The sequence below is a fragment of the Pseudopipra pipra genome, chromosome 8 (assembly GCF_036250125.1).
Source record: "Pseudopipra pipra isolate bDixPip1 chromosome 8, bDixPip1.hap1, whole genome shotgun sequence".
Classification (NCBI taxonomy): Eukaryota; Metazoa; Chordata; class Aves; order Passeriformes; family Pipridae; genus Pseudopipra; species Pseudopipra pipra.
Genome location: NC_087556.1, coordinates 17099428 through 17114863, shown reverse-complemented (window position 1 = coordinate 17114863; position 15436 = coordinate 17099428). Strand labels below are relative to the sequence as shown.

At 44.1% G+C, this 15436-nt stretch overlaps 1 protein-coding gene across 11 annotated transcripts in view; it reads right to left on the bottom strand.

Annotated features, from left to right (window-relative positions):
- The window catches only part of GBF1 (golgi brefeldin A resistant guanine nucleotide exchange factor 1), a 106257-nt gene extending 95572 nt beyond the window's left edge, over nucleotides 1-10685 (bottom strand). For 5 of the 11 annotated variants that reach the window (XM_064662684.1, XM_064662685.1, XM_064662691.1 and 2 more), the window contains exons 1-3: nucleotides 10450-10685; nucleotides 5431-5536; nucleotides 4120-4186 (exon numbers count right to left, since the gene is read on the bottom strand). In XM_064662684.1, the coding sequence (XP_064518754.1) occupies nucleotides 4120-4186; nucleotides 5431-5536; nucleotides 10450-10457 (181 nt within the window). In that variant the 5' untranslated portion in view covers nucleotides 10458-10685. Of the gene's footprint in view, nucleotides 1-4119; nucleotides 4187-5430; nucleotides 5537-7350; nucleotides 8175-9052; nucleotides 9503-9567; nucleotides 9665-10449 lie in introns of those variants that run through there. The other 6 variants (XM_064662694.1, XM_064662693.1, XM_064662695.1 and 3 more) reach the window with 4 other exon arrangements.
- Nucleotides 10686-15436: the final 4751 nt, after the last annotated feature.

Genomic DNA, 15436 nt, shown 5'->3' with positions numbered 1-15436 from the left:
CATACCAGAAAACTGATGGCTACAGTAACAAGTATATTAAGTCAGTACACTGGGCAAAGGTTCTCTTATGGTTACAGTCATTTGACCTTTAGCCAGCTCTTAATGCCCCAGCCAACCCTCTAAAGATGGAGATTTGCAGCAGCTTCTTGTCTGAAATAAGCCATGAAAAGATTCTTCTGAACCCACTGTACAAGCATTCATTTAAAATGTCATGAATGTGCATGAAATCAGAGTGCTTCTAACAGCTTACTTTGCAGCTTCTGTTTAAATGCGCTAACTCTGAACCACCAGAGGATAAAAGGACTCAAACCTTCCAGTCTGGCACTCATGGACCTAAAATATACACAAGCACCTCTTCACAGGTGTGTTTACCTAGTTTAAACCTTATTTAAATAGACTCTTGATGCACACACTTTCCACAAACACCTGCTTCTCCCACTGCAGTGATGACTTGTAGAAGGCAGTTGTATTCAGTCTTGTCTGTCCTAAAGCCATCCTACACACCAGTAAGCAGTACTTCAGGCACAAAAATCCTGGTTACTGACTCATCCCCCTGGTCAAAGCAAACCATGAATTCTGCAATGAGAAGAATGACTACAGAAGTATCTGCTCTTACCTCTACACCATACCAGAATGGTCTGAAGGCTTCAACAGCCACAGCGAGATTTAAGGAAACCCATTCCTCATCAAATCATGGAAAAGCAGGCTTTTAATTAACTCAAATTACCAGTCATTTGTGGTTATAAAGCATTACCCTGGTGAGCTCGAGAGCATCCTAAGTTGGAAGCACTCATAAAAGAGACAATGCTCAGTTACCACTGGATGTCAAAAGGAAGCTTCCTTTTGTTGACCTAAATCCAAAACAAAACTGACAAAATGAACAAATATTTCAACATCCAGACACATTTTTCAAGATACTCAGCTCACTTTAAAGAGCAGTCAAATGGAAGTTGTGGTGACAGCGGCCCTAAATCCAAACTCACAATCCAGGCTTTCATCAGTTTTAGAATAACCTTTGAAGATGTAGCTGTATTTTAATTTTGCATGCATGGACAAAGCTTGATAGTCATTGCTTCCATATGGTCATAACTCAGGACACTGACTTTTGCTTTTTCTAAGCACTAGAAATACAAGACATCACATCAAGCTTACGCTTACAGTGCTTATCTCAGTATAACAGGCATTCAGCTATTGAATTTGTCTTGGATTATCTTATGCATCACCCAAGACAACAGAATCTCTGTTTTTCCTTTCCGTTTTTCAGACAACTATTATCAACAATAACCAAAATATATGCAACCCATGAAAGTGTAAAAATGGCATCCAATAAACCAAACGACAGTGGATCAGAGCAGATATGCTGTTTATTTTCAAATGAAGTTTCTCTGTTAGAATTTGAAAGAGAAACTTCATTCCACATAACTCAGGTCCAAGGCCCTTAGCTAGGTATGCTGAACTGTAGAACTGAAGTTACTCTTACCATAATCATGGGATTTTTTGTGCTGATCTTCTCTAGATGCTTCTTCCGAGAGTCTATTTAGACCAATGGGATGGGATACCACTACTCAGTTGCAGGCAAGCTTTTACTGTTTTGGTAATCAAACAACACACAGTATGTAATTTAGTTACTCTGGGGGTGCAACACTTTGAAACGGGAATCTTTAGCTGCTGGGGGTATACGGTACATCTTCATACCCTTGACCAGGGTATTTCAGCATCACAGTCATGACAGAGTTAATACCCACTAGCTCAGAGGAGAACAAAAGGTACTCCACTGCAACATGCCTAACATTTACATTGCCTCTCTTTGCTCATTAAACAGGTTTTGGTTAAATAATGAACAAACTGTATTACAGACTCCGATGAGAATTCCAAAATTATAAATCAACTGGTAAAGCCCAGAGGAGAATGAAGGGAGTGGGAGGGAAGGAAGGATAATATTGACTAATATAAAGGGCGCAGCTTGACAGTGGATATTCCTGCCACACCTGATCAAACATGCTCCATGGGGGAGGGGAAGGGAGGGAGAGAGCAAGAGGGGAGATGGGACAAGGCAGCCTGAAATTTGCATCCGGAACAGATTAAAATGGGTTCTTGGGGGATTGAGAAAATACATAATATATATTACTATAAATGCAAAATTGTACTAAAAGCTAACTCAAATGTCAAAGATTACAGCTTGAATAAATTTAAATATAAAAGCAATGCGTTTCCATGAGCTAATGAAAGAGACATGAAAGGAAGGTCTAAGAGAAAAGAAAAACAAAAAAAAAACCCTACACCAAAAACCCCTAAGCTTGGACTTTTCATTGCCTGGAAGATGAGGCAGGAGATCCTCTACGGTTCAAGGTACTGCTTGGGAACCAGTCCATGTCTAAAACTGAAAAAAATGGAGCATAGCAATGATGTTCTATCTCGAGACACTAGTTGGTAAATAGCAGTCACTGAAGCTGAAATTACCTATTTAAAAGAATCCCATGTAGTCAAATCAACACGCTATCATCACCACATATAGGCAATTATTATCTCAGCAGAAACCACAATTACATGATGACTAATATTCAAAGGGAGTCTCTGAATCTCTCAGTACATTAAAATTTGCTTTCTCTAACATAAGCAGATAGTGAACTTGCGTTTTTCCCCCAACAAGTCAACAGCACATTGAATCTAGCTGCTCTAGATAAATGGCCAGTCCCTGACATTTACTTATACTGCATGTATTTGAGCATCCTGACATTCCCTGTTCCTGATGATGAGGAGAGATATTTGCAATAATGGCAAAGAACTTCAGGAGTCTTATTTTAAAGAAAATTTTACCTCACAGAAAGGCGAAAAGGAAAATTCCTGCCAAAACACTTTTGGCATTGCATGCCTGCCTCTCCTACACAAGGTGAGTAAGCTAACAAAAAACCCCACAAATTTAAATCATCACGACCAGGTACAAGCATAACATCCAGAAGAAAGATACTATCCAGACATGCAATCTGTGCAGGAGTTTCCTAGGATGTCATGACCTGACAGAAAAGTCCTGCTCATAGCCAAGGGAAGTTCACCTGGCTAAGAAAAGTAAAGCACTACATCTACAGGAAGCCACAAAATAAGAGGGAATAAGGGCTTAGAACTGGCACATGTCCTCAGCACCTCTTGTCAGCACCTGGAAGCAGCACTACTGTACTTCTAGGGAGCACACCTTTTATGGGATTCCAGGCTCAGCGCTGACACAAGAATGAGCATGCTTCACAAACAGAAACACAAAAAGTTCACCTCAAACGTAGGTTGAGTGCATTTCTGAATACCCACTGTAATAAAGGGACCAGAAATAAAGCTTACTTTCAAATACTACAATCAGTAAGACAAATCCTGGGAAGAACCATCAGAATGCCACGTGGAGGTCAGGACTAGCCTCACTCCCAGACTCTCAACATATATTTAGGTCACACTTAAACAATCACTCCTGAAACCACAAACACAGAAAATGTGGGGGGAAGGGCAGAAAGATGGGTTCTGAGAAAAAAATGGTCAGGATACACACCACAGTCTTGTGTTCTACTTGTGTAATAAATATAGATTTCCAGTTCCTTTCAGTGCAGGTGATCACAATGTCAGTCTTTCACTTAAGAGATCCAAATAGAAAGCAAGGTCTGTGCTTCACTTTTTAGTGATAACACGATGAAAACCAACAAGGCAAAGAATGTGAGGACAAAACAAAAGGAATGCTACTTGCAAAGCAAATTTTTCCCATCATTCACAGATCAGAAAGCATAAACAAAGCACAAAAAAGCTACGCATGATAATACACTAGATTTCATATATTACTACAAGCTTCAGTATATTGAAGAAACATGCATGTTTATATAAAAATATGTGTGTGTATACACACACAAGTATATATATAGTCTCATATATATGTATCTCCATATATACAGTAGTGGTAGCAGTGGTATTTATATGCTAGCTTACATTGGTATTATTTGTCTAAAAGCATATACATATTTCCTCTTTTTTTGTTATTCAATTAATGACCTCTGGATAGTGAGTAAGACAAATAAGTACACCTGTACATTTATTTGCATATATCCTAGCAGGTGCACATACCTGCTGATTTCTGTATAAGCTTACCTGTTATATTATTCAGCACTTCTTTTAAGTTGCTAAAGCTATGTAGCAGGGGATCCCTTTCTTCATCCTATAGATTATACATAGGAAGGAAGTAATTAATGAGGCAAACATATTCCTGAAGACAAATCTTTATAATGGGTCTGTTAAAGACCTCATAGTCATATTCACAGAAGTACTGTGGTTTGAGTTTATCACTGTCAGCCCATTTACACCATCAAAACCAAGGGAAGCGTTTTTATTTTCCTGCTAGTGCTCCCCAGTATCATACAGCTCAAATGTCAAACTCTAGGTCCAGGACTAAGCATTCTGGTTTGGTTTTATTGCCCTTAGAAGTATTTCTGATTAGCCTTCTGCTGTTCAATAAATTTCACAGCAAATCTAACTCATACCATATTGAAATGGCTCATCTGGATTTGCTATAATGTTAATCTATGCAGATTGTAATGGGAGCAGCAACACAATGACATTTGGTGCCATTAAAATAACTTGAAGGAAGAATCACAGTGCAATATTTATATGAATTAGCTGCATCCCTTAGCCTTAGTCTATCTTTATGATATTAAAATGAGGAGGAGCAGCAGTTTCTCCAAGCTGTGTACGGCCGCACCCACACCTTCGACGGGGAGGCAGAAAAAGGGCCCTGCCCTTTGACAAACTGAAACCACTGGTGCTGGATGACAGCCATCTGCTACTCATGTGACATTCTCAAGTGCACCACACGCACACATTTGCACTGTGGCAGCCATAAACTGACCAATGCATCGTTAGACCTGGAAACACTGTATTAATGGCTTTTATCAAAGCAGGTTTGAATCTATTAACAGGTTTTGGTCAGGAATGTAGCAACAACAGAGCTGAAAAAAGATAGTATGCCATATGAAAATTAAAAAATAACCTATATATAATGACTTCCTCAATTTTTTTCATTTTGTTTCATGGCTTTCATGATGAGGACTGTCTTCCCTAAGAAGGCACAAAAGATATATAAAAACATTGTGCTAAATCAAATAAAATCATATATATTTAAATTCCCTGACATACAAGGCAATAAAAGTCTGAATGACATGATTCCCATGTGGAATACAATGTGGAATACCCTTTTACAGGGTAAAAAGGTAGATTTCCAGCTTTGTAGCTCTCACAGTTGCTAGCACATGAGAAGTCAAAATGTAGAAAGTTATTCCAACTTTACTTACAAAAGCACTATAACGACTGCTACAAAAATTGAGGTACTTTTCTAAAACCAAGTAGTTTCTGCCATAGGTATTTTCTACCTGTTGCCACAGGTAGCAAAACTTCAAGGTAACTTACCAGATGGGTGTGAGTGCTCCATCGGGCATTACGCTTTATGGCTCCCACCACTGCGTTGATTTCACCTTGTACAATGTAAATGTTCTTATCCACCATCCTGACAATCCTGAAAATAAAGGTAATTCAAATTAATCTCCTGCCCCTCAGAATCATTGTCTTCCTCAGATGAAACATAAAGTTGGCCCTAGTCAAGAGGAGGCCTTCAACGACACAAGAAATTCTCAGATCTTTGTTTTGTGCATACACAAAATACAAGTTATTACATACAACAAATACAGTTATTTCATCAAAAGGAAGACAAAAGGAAGACACTTTTCCACAGCGTGTTTTCAAGACCATGAGAGCAGACAGTTAGTTATAACAGGACATTTGTGATGCTAGAGACAACTTTGTCAAGGCACATTCCTCATTTTTTTCCAGTCCATGTAAGTTCACAGAAAGATAAAGTGTTGGGGTCCCAGGACAGACATCCATGACAATGCAATAACATGCGCATCTCCAGCACTTTGGCGAAGTCCCGCAGTTCCACATGGAACACAAAGCCAACCTTGTACTCCGTTAAATAAGCATCAGTGGCTTGAATAAGCTGGCCAGGGCAAAACTCTTTGGGACTTAAAACATTGACAAAATGAAGTAATTTATAACAGATGTTGATTTCACACTTGTGTCACAAAAAAAAAAAACAACTTTCAAGGAAGCAGGCAAGTAAAAAGACATGGGTAAGACCCCACGAAGAAATGAGCAAAACCAGAGACAAAATTGGACGAAACATATGAAGCAAAAGTGAGAAAGCTAAAGGCAGAAATCTATTTGCCTATTTACATCTAAATTGATGTACCCAGAGAGAGTCAGAAGAGGGGGGAAAAAATTAAAAGCAAGAAATATTTCTAATAGTCTGAGGAAAAGAAGCAAAGAGTGAATTACTATGGGACTGTTCTCTCTGTACTAGCTATAGTCCAGATAGAGTCAAGCCTAAAGAAATGAGTAAGAATGGAAGGGAATAAACAGACACAACTGTTTATAAAGAATAAACAGGACTTATAAAGAGGCCAGAGAGTCAGATGATACTATGTCTGCAAATAAGAATGATTTAGTGAAATGGCAGCCAAGTAATGGTACTTTTTCAGAAGAATGAAAGAAAAATGAGGACTCCAGCTTAAAATCACAATGGGTCATCCACAGAGAAGCAAAAGACTGAAAACAGATGAAACATTGACCATAACAGTTCAAATCAGACAGGCTCATTTAAAAGACTCAGCTGGGGAGGGGAAGCAGGGGATATGAGAAGAACAGAGAATATGAGAAGGATTTTTGCCCATGTAGCGAAAGCAAAGCTGGAAGGAAATGATTTTGGTGCATTACTCAAGACCTCAGAAAGACCACCACAGAAATTTCAGAACATACATCCTGGATTTGTCAGGCTTCATATTAATTAACATGTTTGATGTATCAACAATGCTTCAAATACAAAAATATCCTCTGAAAGAGATTAATTTGTTTCAGGACTCCATAAATAACAGAAAGAAAGCAAAGTATTATAAAATGATACCTTATCAAGGGATGGCATCGGATTTCTTACTTTGTTTTTTCACATGTTGGCAATAGAATGAATCATCTTACTGCAAAATTGTTTCTTACTTCGTTAGATTAATTATATATAATGGTATTTCCCAGTGTAAGGACAAAAATATTTTACAATATAAGAACAGTCATAACAGATCAGATCAGTACTCTATCTCATTCACTACTAGATGGTTCAGAAAAATAAACAAATGAACAAATGAGGACTCCAGCTTAAAATCACAATGGGTCATCCATAGGGAAGCAAAAGACTCTACTTTTAACATAAAAGAATTAAGATGGAAAAAGTTGTTAAACTCAGTCCTTCCCAAATGATAAACACAAACCTACAACACACACCTTTTCCTTTTAACCTGCTGGGAAACCGAATGTCATGATCCTTTCAAGCAAGGGTGCAAGAAATCCTTGTTGCTTGGCAGGGCTCTCCTGACATATTAAAACCCTGAAAAACTTCAGGGGGTATTTTTGCACTTATGTCCTTTCATTGTCAACTACCTGAGAAGACTTGGTGAGAATGCACTCCTTTCCTCACTGCCCATTCCATTAAATATAACTTTAATCGAAAGTACAAGAATTCACTTTACACAGGCCAACAAACTTACTGGACCAGTGAAACCAAACTAACCTATCGTGCTGGGGATGCAAATTCACTCTCAGTCTCTGAACATCAGACTTATAGTCCACTTCACCACCAACACTGGGTAGAGATGGGGGAAATACTGCTTTATATTTAAGCTTTCAGCTAACGAAGCAATAGCACACACATTCCAAAGTAAACCACAGCGAAATACTCTCACTCATGCAAAGGACCTTTGCAACTGTGTGCTGGAGAAGGAAATACAAAATAACTACAGAGTGGGCAGGAAAGCCAGACAACTGTTTCCAGAGAGATGCACCTTGAAAGCTAAGCTCACCAAAAGCACCATCTATCCCTGTAAAAATGTAAAAGTTTCTTTCAAGTAATAGATATAGCTTCACTAAACTCCACACTTCCCAAAGTTCTACCCCTTTTAAACCATTAGATAATTTCTGTATGTGTTCCTTCAACTGTATCTTCACCACAAGCAACTACTGATTGCACTTTGGAGCTCAGTATAAGTGTACTATATTGAAAGAAGTTTTAAGATTGAAATTAATGCTCTGAAGCGACAGAGAAAAAGTTACATGAGTTACCAGACCAGCACTGAACAATCAGTTGGGTTTAAGAGAGTCAAGCAAAACCATTAAATGTTTGTTCAACTTACAGCAAAAAAAAATTGCTAACATGAATTTGGGCTTAATATTACACAGATATGGTCTGAAAAATGGGATATTGTTACAACTGTTGGTTGGATGGGCTAACAGAACTACTAATACTGAACATCATTAAAACTTGTAAAGAACCTCCCTAGCAAAGGCATGGTTCTGTCACCTCTTGATATCTTCAGATCAAGATCAGACACCTTTCTTGAAAGCAATCTTTAATGTAACACAAGATAGTGCACTCAGTACAGAAACAAGTGGTTTCAGTTCTGTGGTCTTGAGTTAGGCAAAAAAAAACAGGAAAAGTACCTACCAAATTTCAAATGCTTTTTAGCTCCTTAACCCTTGAGTTAGTCCTACATAAACTCCTCTGTATTGCTCATGATAGGTTCACTCATTTGCTTAAAGCTGCAGACCAGTCCTCAGGTTGGCTCCTGCACAGAACTTCAACATTTAGAATGACAGCTCCAAACCAAGACAACGAGCTGCCCTGTTGGCACTTATAGTGGGAACACTGTAAGTAGGAAAAGGTCGATGCCCAAGCATGTCATAAAAGAACAAAAGCTCACATTCATAACCTTCTCAAAACCTTCAGCAATGTTCTATGGATAATAATTATCACTATTCTGAGATTTCTGAAAAAGCATCACTTGTAAAATTTTCATATGAAAACAGCAACAAGATTTACATCTGAAAATGTTATCTCGCATGTGCACTGAGCATTCCATTGCTTAACCTTGGAACATGCTACCCCAAAACACCCCAACACACAGGAACCCAAACTATTCCTGAGTATTACCATAGGCAGCCTTGGGCAGAGTTTTAGGAAACACTCCCTCCTCTACAGAGAAACGACCGCAATTCTTCTGGAAACAAGCAAGAGTTAGCATCAGATGTGGCAAAGTCTGGCAGACCTCCAGCAAGTCACTTCTCCCTATCACTAACTTAAGCCTTCAGCTATGGCAACCGACTGACTCAGTGAAACTACTCCAGTAAATAACAGTAATGAAAAACAACATAATCACAACATATGCAAGAAAGGTAGTATTTCAAAGTAAGCTTCTGTTGGCCTAAATTTGCACTGTTTATGACAATGTATGAATAATCTATGCAGTCTCTGACCTAGATGTGGCCATTCGAGTCCTGATAAAATACACTGCTACCAAAACACACAACCACGGATCACAAACAACTCTGCTTATCTCACAGCTAGCTAAGTTACCCAGAAGGCCAGCTGATAAGGAAAAGGTCCTTTTCTTCCTTCTAAACCGCATGTGGAAGGTACATGAACCTCTATTGGGAAATTTAACTTACTTGGGTTTTTCATGTAGTAACTACTCTGCAATAAGCATCACAGGCAGCAAAAGTTCAGAGAACTTAGGATGTTTCTCCAAAGGCTAGATCCCAAGGCCTGGACAAAAGTGACATAAAAGCAATAATTTTTAAGTATGGAAAGGAATGTGCAGTCCAGTGGTGCCATAATTCTGGGCAATTAAGATAAACAGCAGCAACAAGGCACTGGTGGCACATCAGAAAGGGATGTGGGACAAGCTCCTCTACAAGCCTTCACAGTCAGCTGCAACACTGAGATGGGCCTGGGAATCAAGGAGAGAAAGGCAACTCACATTTATCTGTCAAAACTGCATAGTAAACTCAAAACGTAAGGTTAATTGGCAAGGGGCATTTTCTTTTTTCCAGCTACTTCATACTGTTGAGACGAGAAACATGCCACCAGCTGAACTCCTAACATACACGCTAAGTGAGCTCTGAGCTTTCCCCTGCAGCAGAAAAAGGTTCTGACCGTATGCAGGGAAAGGTCCGTTTCTACCAATTTTATGCATCAAGCCCCCTGGGCGCACGGTGAGCGGAGCCTGTGCAGGTGCAGCGCACACCGGGCACCTCCCTCCGGCCCGGCCCGGCGCCCTGACCCCGCTCCTCCCTGACACCCGCACACCGCGGCAGTCGTGGCCGGGGAGCCCGTCCGCCCCCGCCCCGTGGGCACAGTCACGCGTGTCAGCCCCGGTCCGGGGCGGGGGGCGGCCGCCACCCCCACCCCATCCCCGCCCGCCCCTGGGGCTGCCCCGCGCCCGTCCCCGCCCCACGCCGGCCCCGCACGGCTCCCCCGCCGCCGCGTCCTTCCCGCCCACTCCCGCGTCGCGACAGCATCGCGACAGACGGTCGCTGCCCGGCACTGACCCCCGCATCCAAAATGGCGGCGCCTGCTCCCCGCGGCGGCGGCCGCTTCACATAACCGGGCGGGCGGGCGGCACCGCGGGCGGGAGGGCTCGGCCCCCGCTCTGTCCGCCCTTCCCTCCCTCCCTCCCGGCGGCGGCGGTCGCGGCGAGGCCGCGTAGCGCGGGGTCCCGAGGCACGGGCAGGGACACCGGCACTGCTCCCTCGCACTGACGTGGAAACGGGCGCACCGTGACCTGCTGCCTGGTTACTGCGTCGACGGACAGCCCGCGCAGCCAATCCGCGCGCGGTGCGTCGCGCAGCGCCTCGAGGAGCCCAATGAGAACACGGTCTGGAAGGGAGGGGGCGGGTCCTACGGTGACAGCGGCAGCGAGCCAATGAGAGGTGGCAGGATAGAGCCGGTGGGCACGCTGGCCAATCGCGGCGCGATGCGGCGTCGCAGCCGCGCCCGGGCCGGCGCAGACAGGGCGGCCGGGCGGAAGGCGGCGGGAGGGTGCCCGCGCAAAGCACTGTGGGCCGGGCCGCCCTCCCGGCGGAGGGCGGGAGTTGGTACCGGGGCTGGGACTGCGGGGCTGGAGGAGGGACAGTGGCGGGACTGCGCGGCGTGTGAGGGGAACCAGCCCCGGGACTGCACAGTCTGTGCAGAGAAGCAGGGCCTCTCCACCGTGCTTTGCGAGTATTTCCCAATTTGCTATACAGCCCCTTCCAGCTCCTCCTCTGGAGCAGTCTGGGAGGTGGTGCCCTGCGGGCATTTTGTTCCCTCCTAGACACCTCCCTGTGTCACAGCTCTGCTGTTTCTGTGCTGGAACAGCTCATCCAGACCAGGCCCTGAGGGAGCAGGCAGGAAAATTCCAAAGGACAAAGCAGAATGTGCAGCTGTTAGGAGAACTCGTGTGACAGCACCCAGAGGAGCACACGCAGCCTCTCCCCTCTCCGCAGTCCTGCTCCCCAGTAACTCAAACCTGGACACAACTGATGCTTTGCTCCAGCTGGGCTACAAGCCCTGTGTTGTGGCCTCAGTTCATGCAGCCCAGTGAGCCTGGCAGGCAGGGACCACAATGGAGTTAAACTGCTCTGTGAAGCCACTTTATTGGCCTGCTCTTTACAGCAAGAGCAATCACAGCTTTGCAGCCATACAGCATCTAGCAGAATGAATTCTTGGTGCTGCTCCGACCGTCTCAGCCACTGTCTATGTCTATGCCCCCGTGTCAATGCAGTGTACTTTATCAGCAGTAATTTGCAGGCGTCGCTCTGCTTGTTCAAGCCTCTGCCCATGGAACTTTTGACAGAAGACAGAAGGTCCTTGCAGTTACCTACCAGTTTTATAGCTCTGGCGTCTTCAGCCAGGTCAGCTTAGGGATCGGCTGTAGCAGGTGTTAGAGTGGTCAAAATAACAGCTACCCCAAAATCTTATATTCTGTAGGGAAAACACAAATCACTGGACACAAAGGAAAGGTGAAAGGATCAAAAACTATTCATTCACTCTCCTAATCACAACTTCATCTGCTGCAGTGTGACTGAAAGAGGGAAGTTCTCAGACAAAGGCCTGAGGGAATGTCCAACAGGACTCTTCCCTGGCTGACCAAACCCAAATCTGAGGCTGACTCCAATGCCACCCTGAAAGATGGCCAGATACCATCATAGCTGCCTAAATATTGCCTGATCAAGATTCAGTGTGTCTTAGACTGACACTGCTGTTATGTCCCAACTCTGACACCTGGAGGCCTGGGGACCTTCTTCAGCTGGATGTTACCTGACAGCAAGTAGAAGTCTTCGGATTTGGAAGTTTTAAGCTGTAATTGCATTAAGCAGACACATTCTGCAGAAGTAGAACAAAAAACAGCATCTCGGTGGGCTAAGTGTAGGTTCAAAAGATAAGATGTATCCCTCCAGCCTCTGCTGCAGCCATGGTATGTGCAGTTTTCAGCTTGAGCTTCTCAGCTATAAAACAGTGAAATACACACTGTGCACAGATTGCAAATGCCACCTAAGCAATGAGTGAAGGTTGACAGAAGTTACTAGTTACTAGTGCTTTCTTCTTCCCTTTTGCCCTACTAAAGCCTACAGCAGCCACTAAAGCTCTGGTGGTATTTGCCAGGCATTTGGAAATTCACAGGAGTTCATCATTGCCACTCCATCCATCTGCTCCATGCTCTAGAAAGGAGATTTTGGGGGATTTCAGGTGCTGACTTGGCCATTGTACACAGCACAGCTCAGTCCAGGTCAGTCACAAAGGGTCTGGACCCCCTTCCATGCCTTCTTGCCCCTTCCAGTGCCAGCTGTGCAGCTCAGGCTCCTGCCCAGTCCGATCTGGTGAATTGGACCCTGCTAAGGTTTTACTTATGGAAGCCTGTCACGGTGTTTGAAACCAAGCCAGGCAGGAGCCTTCTGCTTCACCCGACTGCATCTTAGTGCATTAATAAAGAGCAAACATTGCAATGTGCTTTGCATTTTTACTTACAATCCAGCACTGCATTGTCTAGAGAGAAAAACAATATGGCATAGCCCCGTGCTGCCTGGGGAGGGGAGAGTTCACTCACACGCGCTACGGCACTGCGTTCGTCAGCCCTCAGACAGCCCAGCACCGCCCTGGCTGCACAGAAAATCTGCTGATGTGACAGTGCAGCACCAACACCCCCAGCCTGGCAGCAGTGGGGAAACCTGGTTTGCCTGGACTGCTTGATCCAGCAGCGTTTGAACAGAGTGGTGCACAGCTGTGGGCAAGTGCAAGCACTCTGCACTGAAGGATCCAGGCGTAGGACCAGGACACAGGATGGTCCGTTGTTCTTTATTCCCAAGATAATGTACTAGTTCTTATACACAGCATGAACCAAAGATCAGAAAAGCAGTCTGTGCAAATCCCCCAGGTCCCTGCTATCTAGTCAGGGAAGCTGGGCTTTATCGTCACTGCAAACTCACTGACAATCATTCCCTCAGGCCTTGCCCAGGTACCTGGTCAGCTCACCTGCTTTTATCAGCCAGCCCCTTGCAAAGAGCAGTGTCTCCATGGGGCACACCAACTGCCTGCCTTTGATGAGCCTGTCAGAAATCCATGGTGCCAACTACCTGCGCCTCTGCAGTCAGCACCAACCTTGTACAGTCCATTACTCTTGCTCAGCCCCTACCAGTTCACGACTTTCTTCAGAGCCCAGATATCAGACCCATGGGCACTTGCAACACAGAAATTTTCCAGCAGGTTAAGTAGTCTGACAGAGGCTGAACTTCTCCCCCTCCTCTTGGAGGCTTTTGCTGTTTCTCAGAGGCTTAGTAAGGTCTCCAGAAAAGGGGTAGAAAGAGGGAGTTGTCTCAGAAGGTACAAGCAGTTGTCATGGCTAGAAACTACTTGCAGCCACTCTCCCCAGAGTTAAGCATCCCAAAAACGCTACTGAATGCAGAACACAGTGTTCCCGAGCAGCTGCTCCTTTCTAGAGCAAGCTCAGGTAGAGGCTAGCCCAAAGCCAGCTGAAGGCTCTCCAAAGGAAAACTGATGTGCTGCATCTGGCACAACCTGCACTCAGGCTAGGACCTAAAACTGAAGCAACTGAAGCAAAATTGAAACAATCAGAAGTATTAAACCCCTTCTGTGTAAACTATACAAACTATAAAAAAAACTCTACTGTAGCCTCCTAAGGCTAAAATACCCTGCCAGCTGTTCTACATAGCCCGTGTCTCTGGAACACTCCTGCACTTCCCAGTGACATGAAATGCTCCTGATGAACTTCCCAATGTTTTCATTGCCTCTTCTTGGCCAAGGCAAGCCATGCCTTTTTGGCAGGAGCACCCCAGGCTCAGTTAGTCATATTTTCGTCACCTCTTGGCTAGACTACAGCTACATAATACACCTGGGCACAAAGCCCACAGTGCTTGGCAAATGCCAAATAGAAGAGTAGACTGCAGTGGGAGCCCCGGCTGCCACAAGTGCATCAAACCTTACCCCTGCTCCCTAGATCGCCTTCTGGCATGAAAGACAAGCCAAATTCAAGCCCGAGTCCCAGTCTTTAAGGCATTTGATGGCATGGACACAGCATGGCTAAAAGATCAGTTGAGACACAAAGATGGAAACTGTGATCAACAATCAACAACTCCACCACTCTCCAAGAGCAGTGGACCCATCCAGCATGAGGACCGTGTTTGCCTGTGGCAGAGACAGGGTTTTCTCTAAGAACAAACTCTTCCCAGCTGGTGAAAAATGAAGGATGTCTAAGATGCTGAGTAATTCCCTCCTTTTGCGTATCCCATCTCTCTGCCAAGACATGGATCAAGTTCACTCTGGGTTTAGTTTGCTTTTTCTTTTTTTTTTTCTTTTTTATTTTATATAAAACAGTAACATCTGTGTCCTGAACCCAGGTGAAGTTCTTGGTCTCTTCCTCAGCAATGAATTCTCCAGCTGGCAAGAGAAGATGCACTACAGATAAGAGGTCTTGACACTAACCAGCAAGATCTACATTTCAATGACAAGCACTCGAGCCCTCCCTCCCAAAGAGACCCTTCAGGGATCAGTCCAGCAGTTGCATAGAGGATGCCTTAGTGACAGACTCCTACTGCAGGTCCCTGGATGGTCTAATCCAGCAGTCTTCATGCTGTGCTCCACAGGGAACAAACTTGTGACATAGTGCCCAAGGGAAATAGCTAAAAATACATTTGTTTCATTATTACTTGTGAGTGTAAGCACTAACTTATTTGCTGCAGGCTACTGATGGTGAAAGGTTTGGAGGGAGAGGGAGGCAATTAAAAATAAGGTACCTTCATTGCTGCAGACCTTGCACAGGGTTTTCAGCTTCCCTGTGGCATGTGGTGATAGAGACAGACTGCCCCGTGGAAAGTGCTAGTGCTGTTACACTGTGTCTGCTTCTCTTGATGGAGACAAGCCTTTGCTGGGATGGATTAAAATCTGGGCTGGAAAAAGATGTGGTCTAGCTTGCTGTCATTTTTGGCAGACAAAAAAGCAGTAAGGCAAACACAAGCCCCAGATTACTACAATTAAAAAACC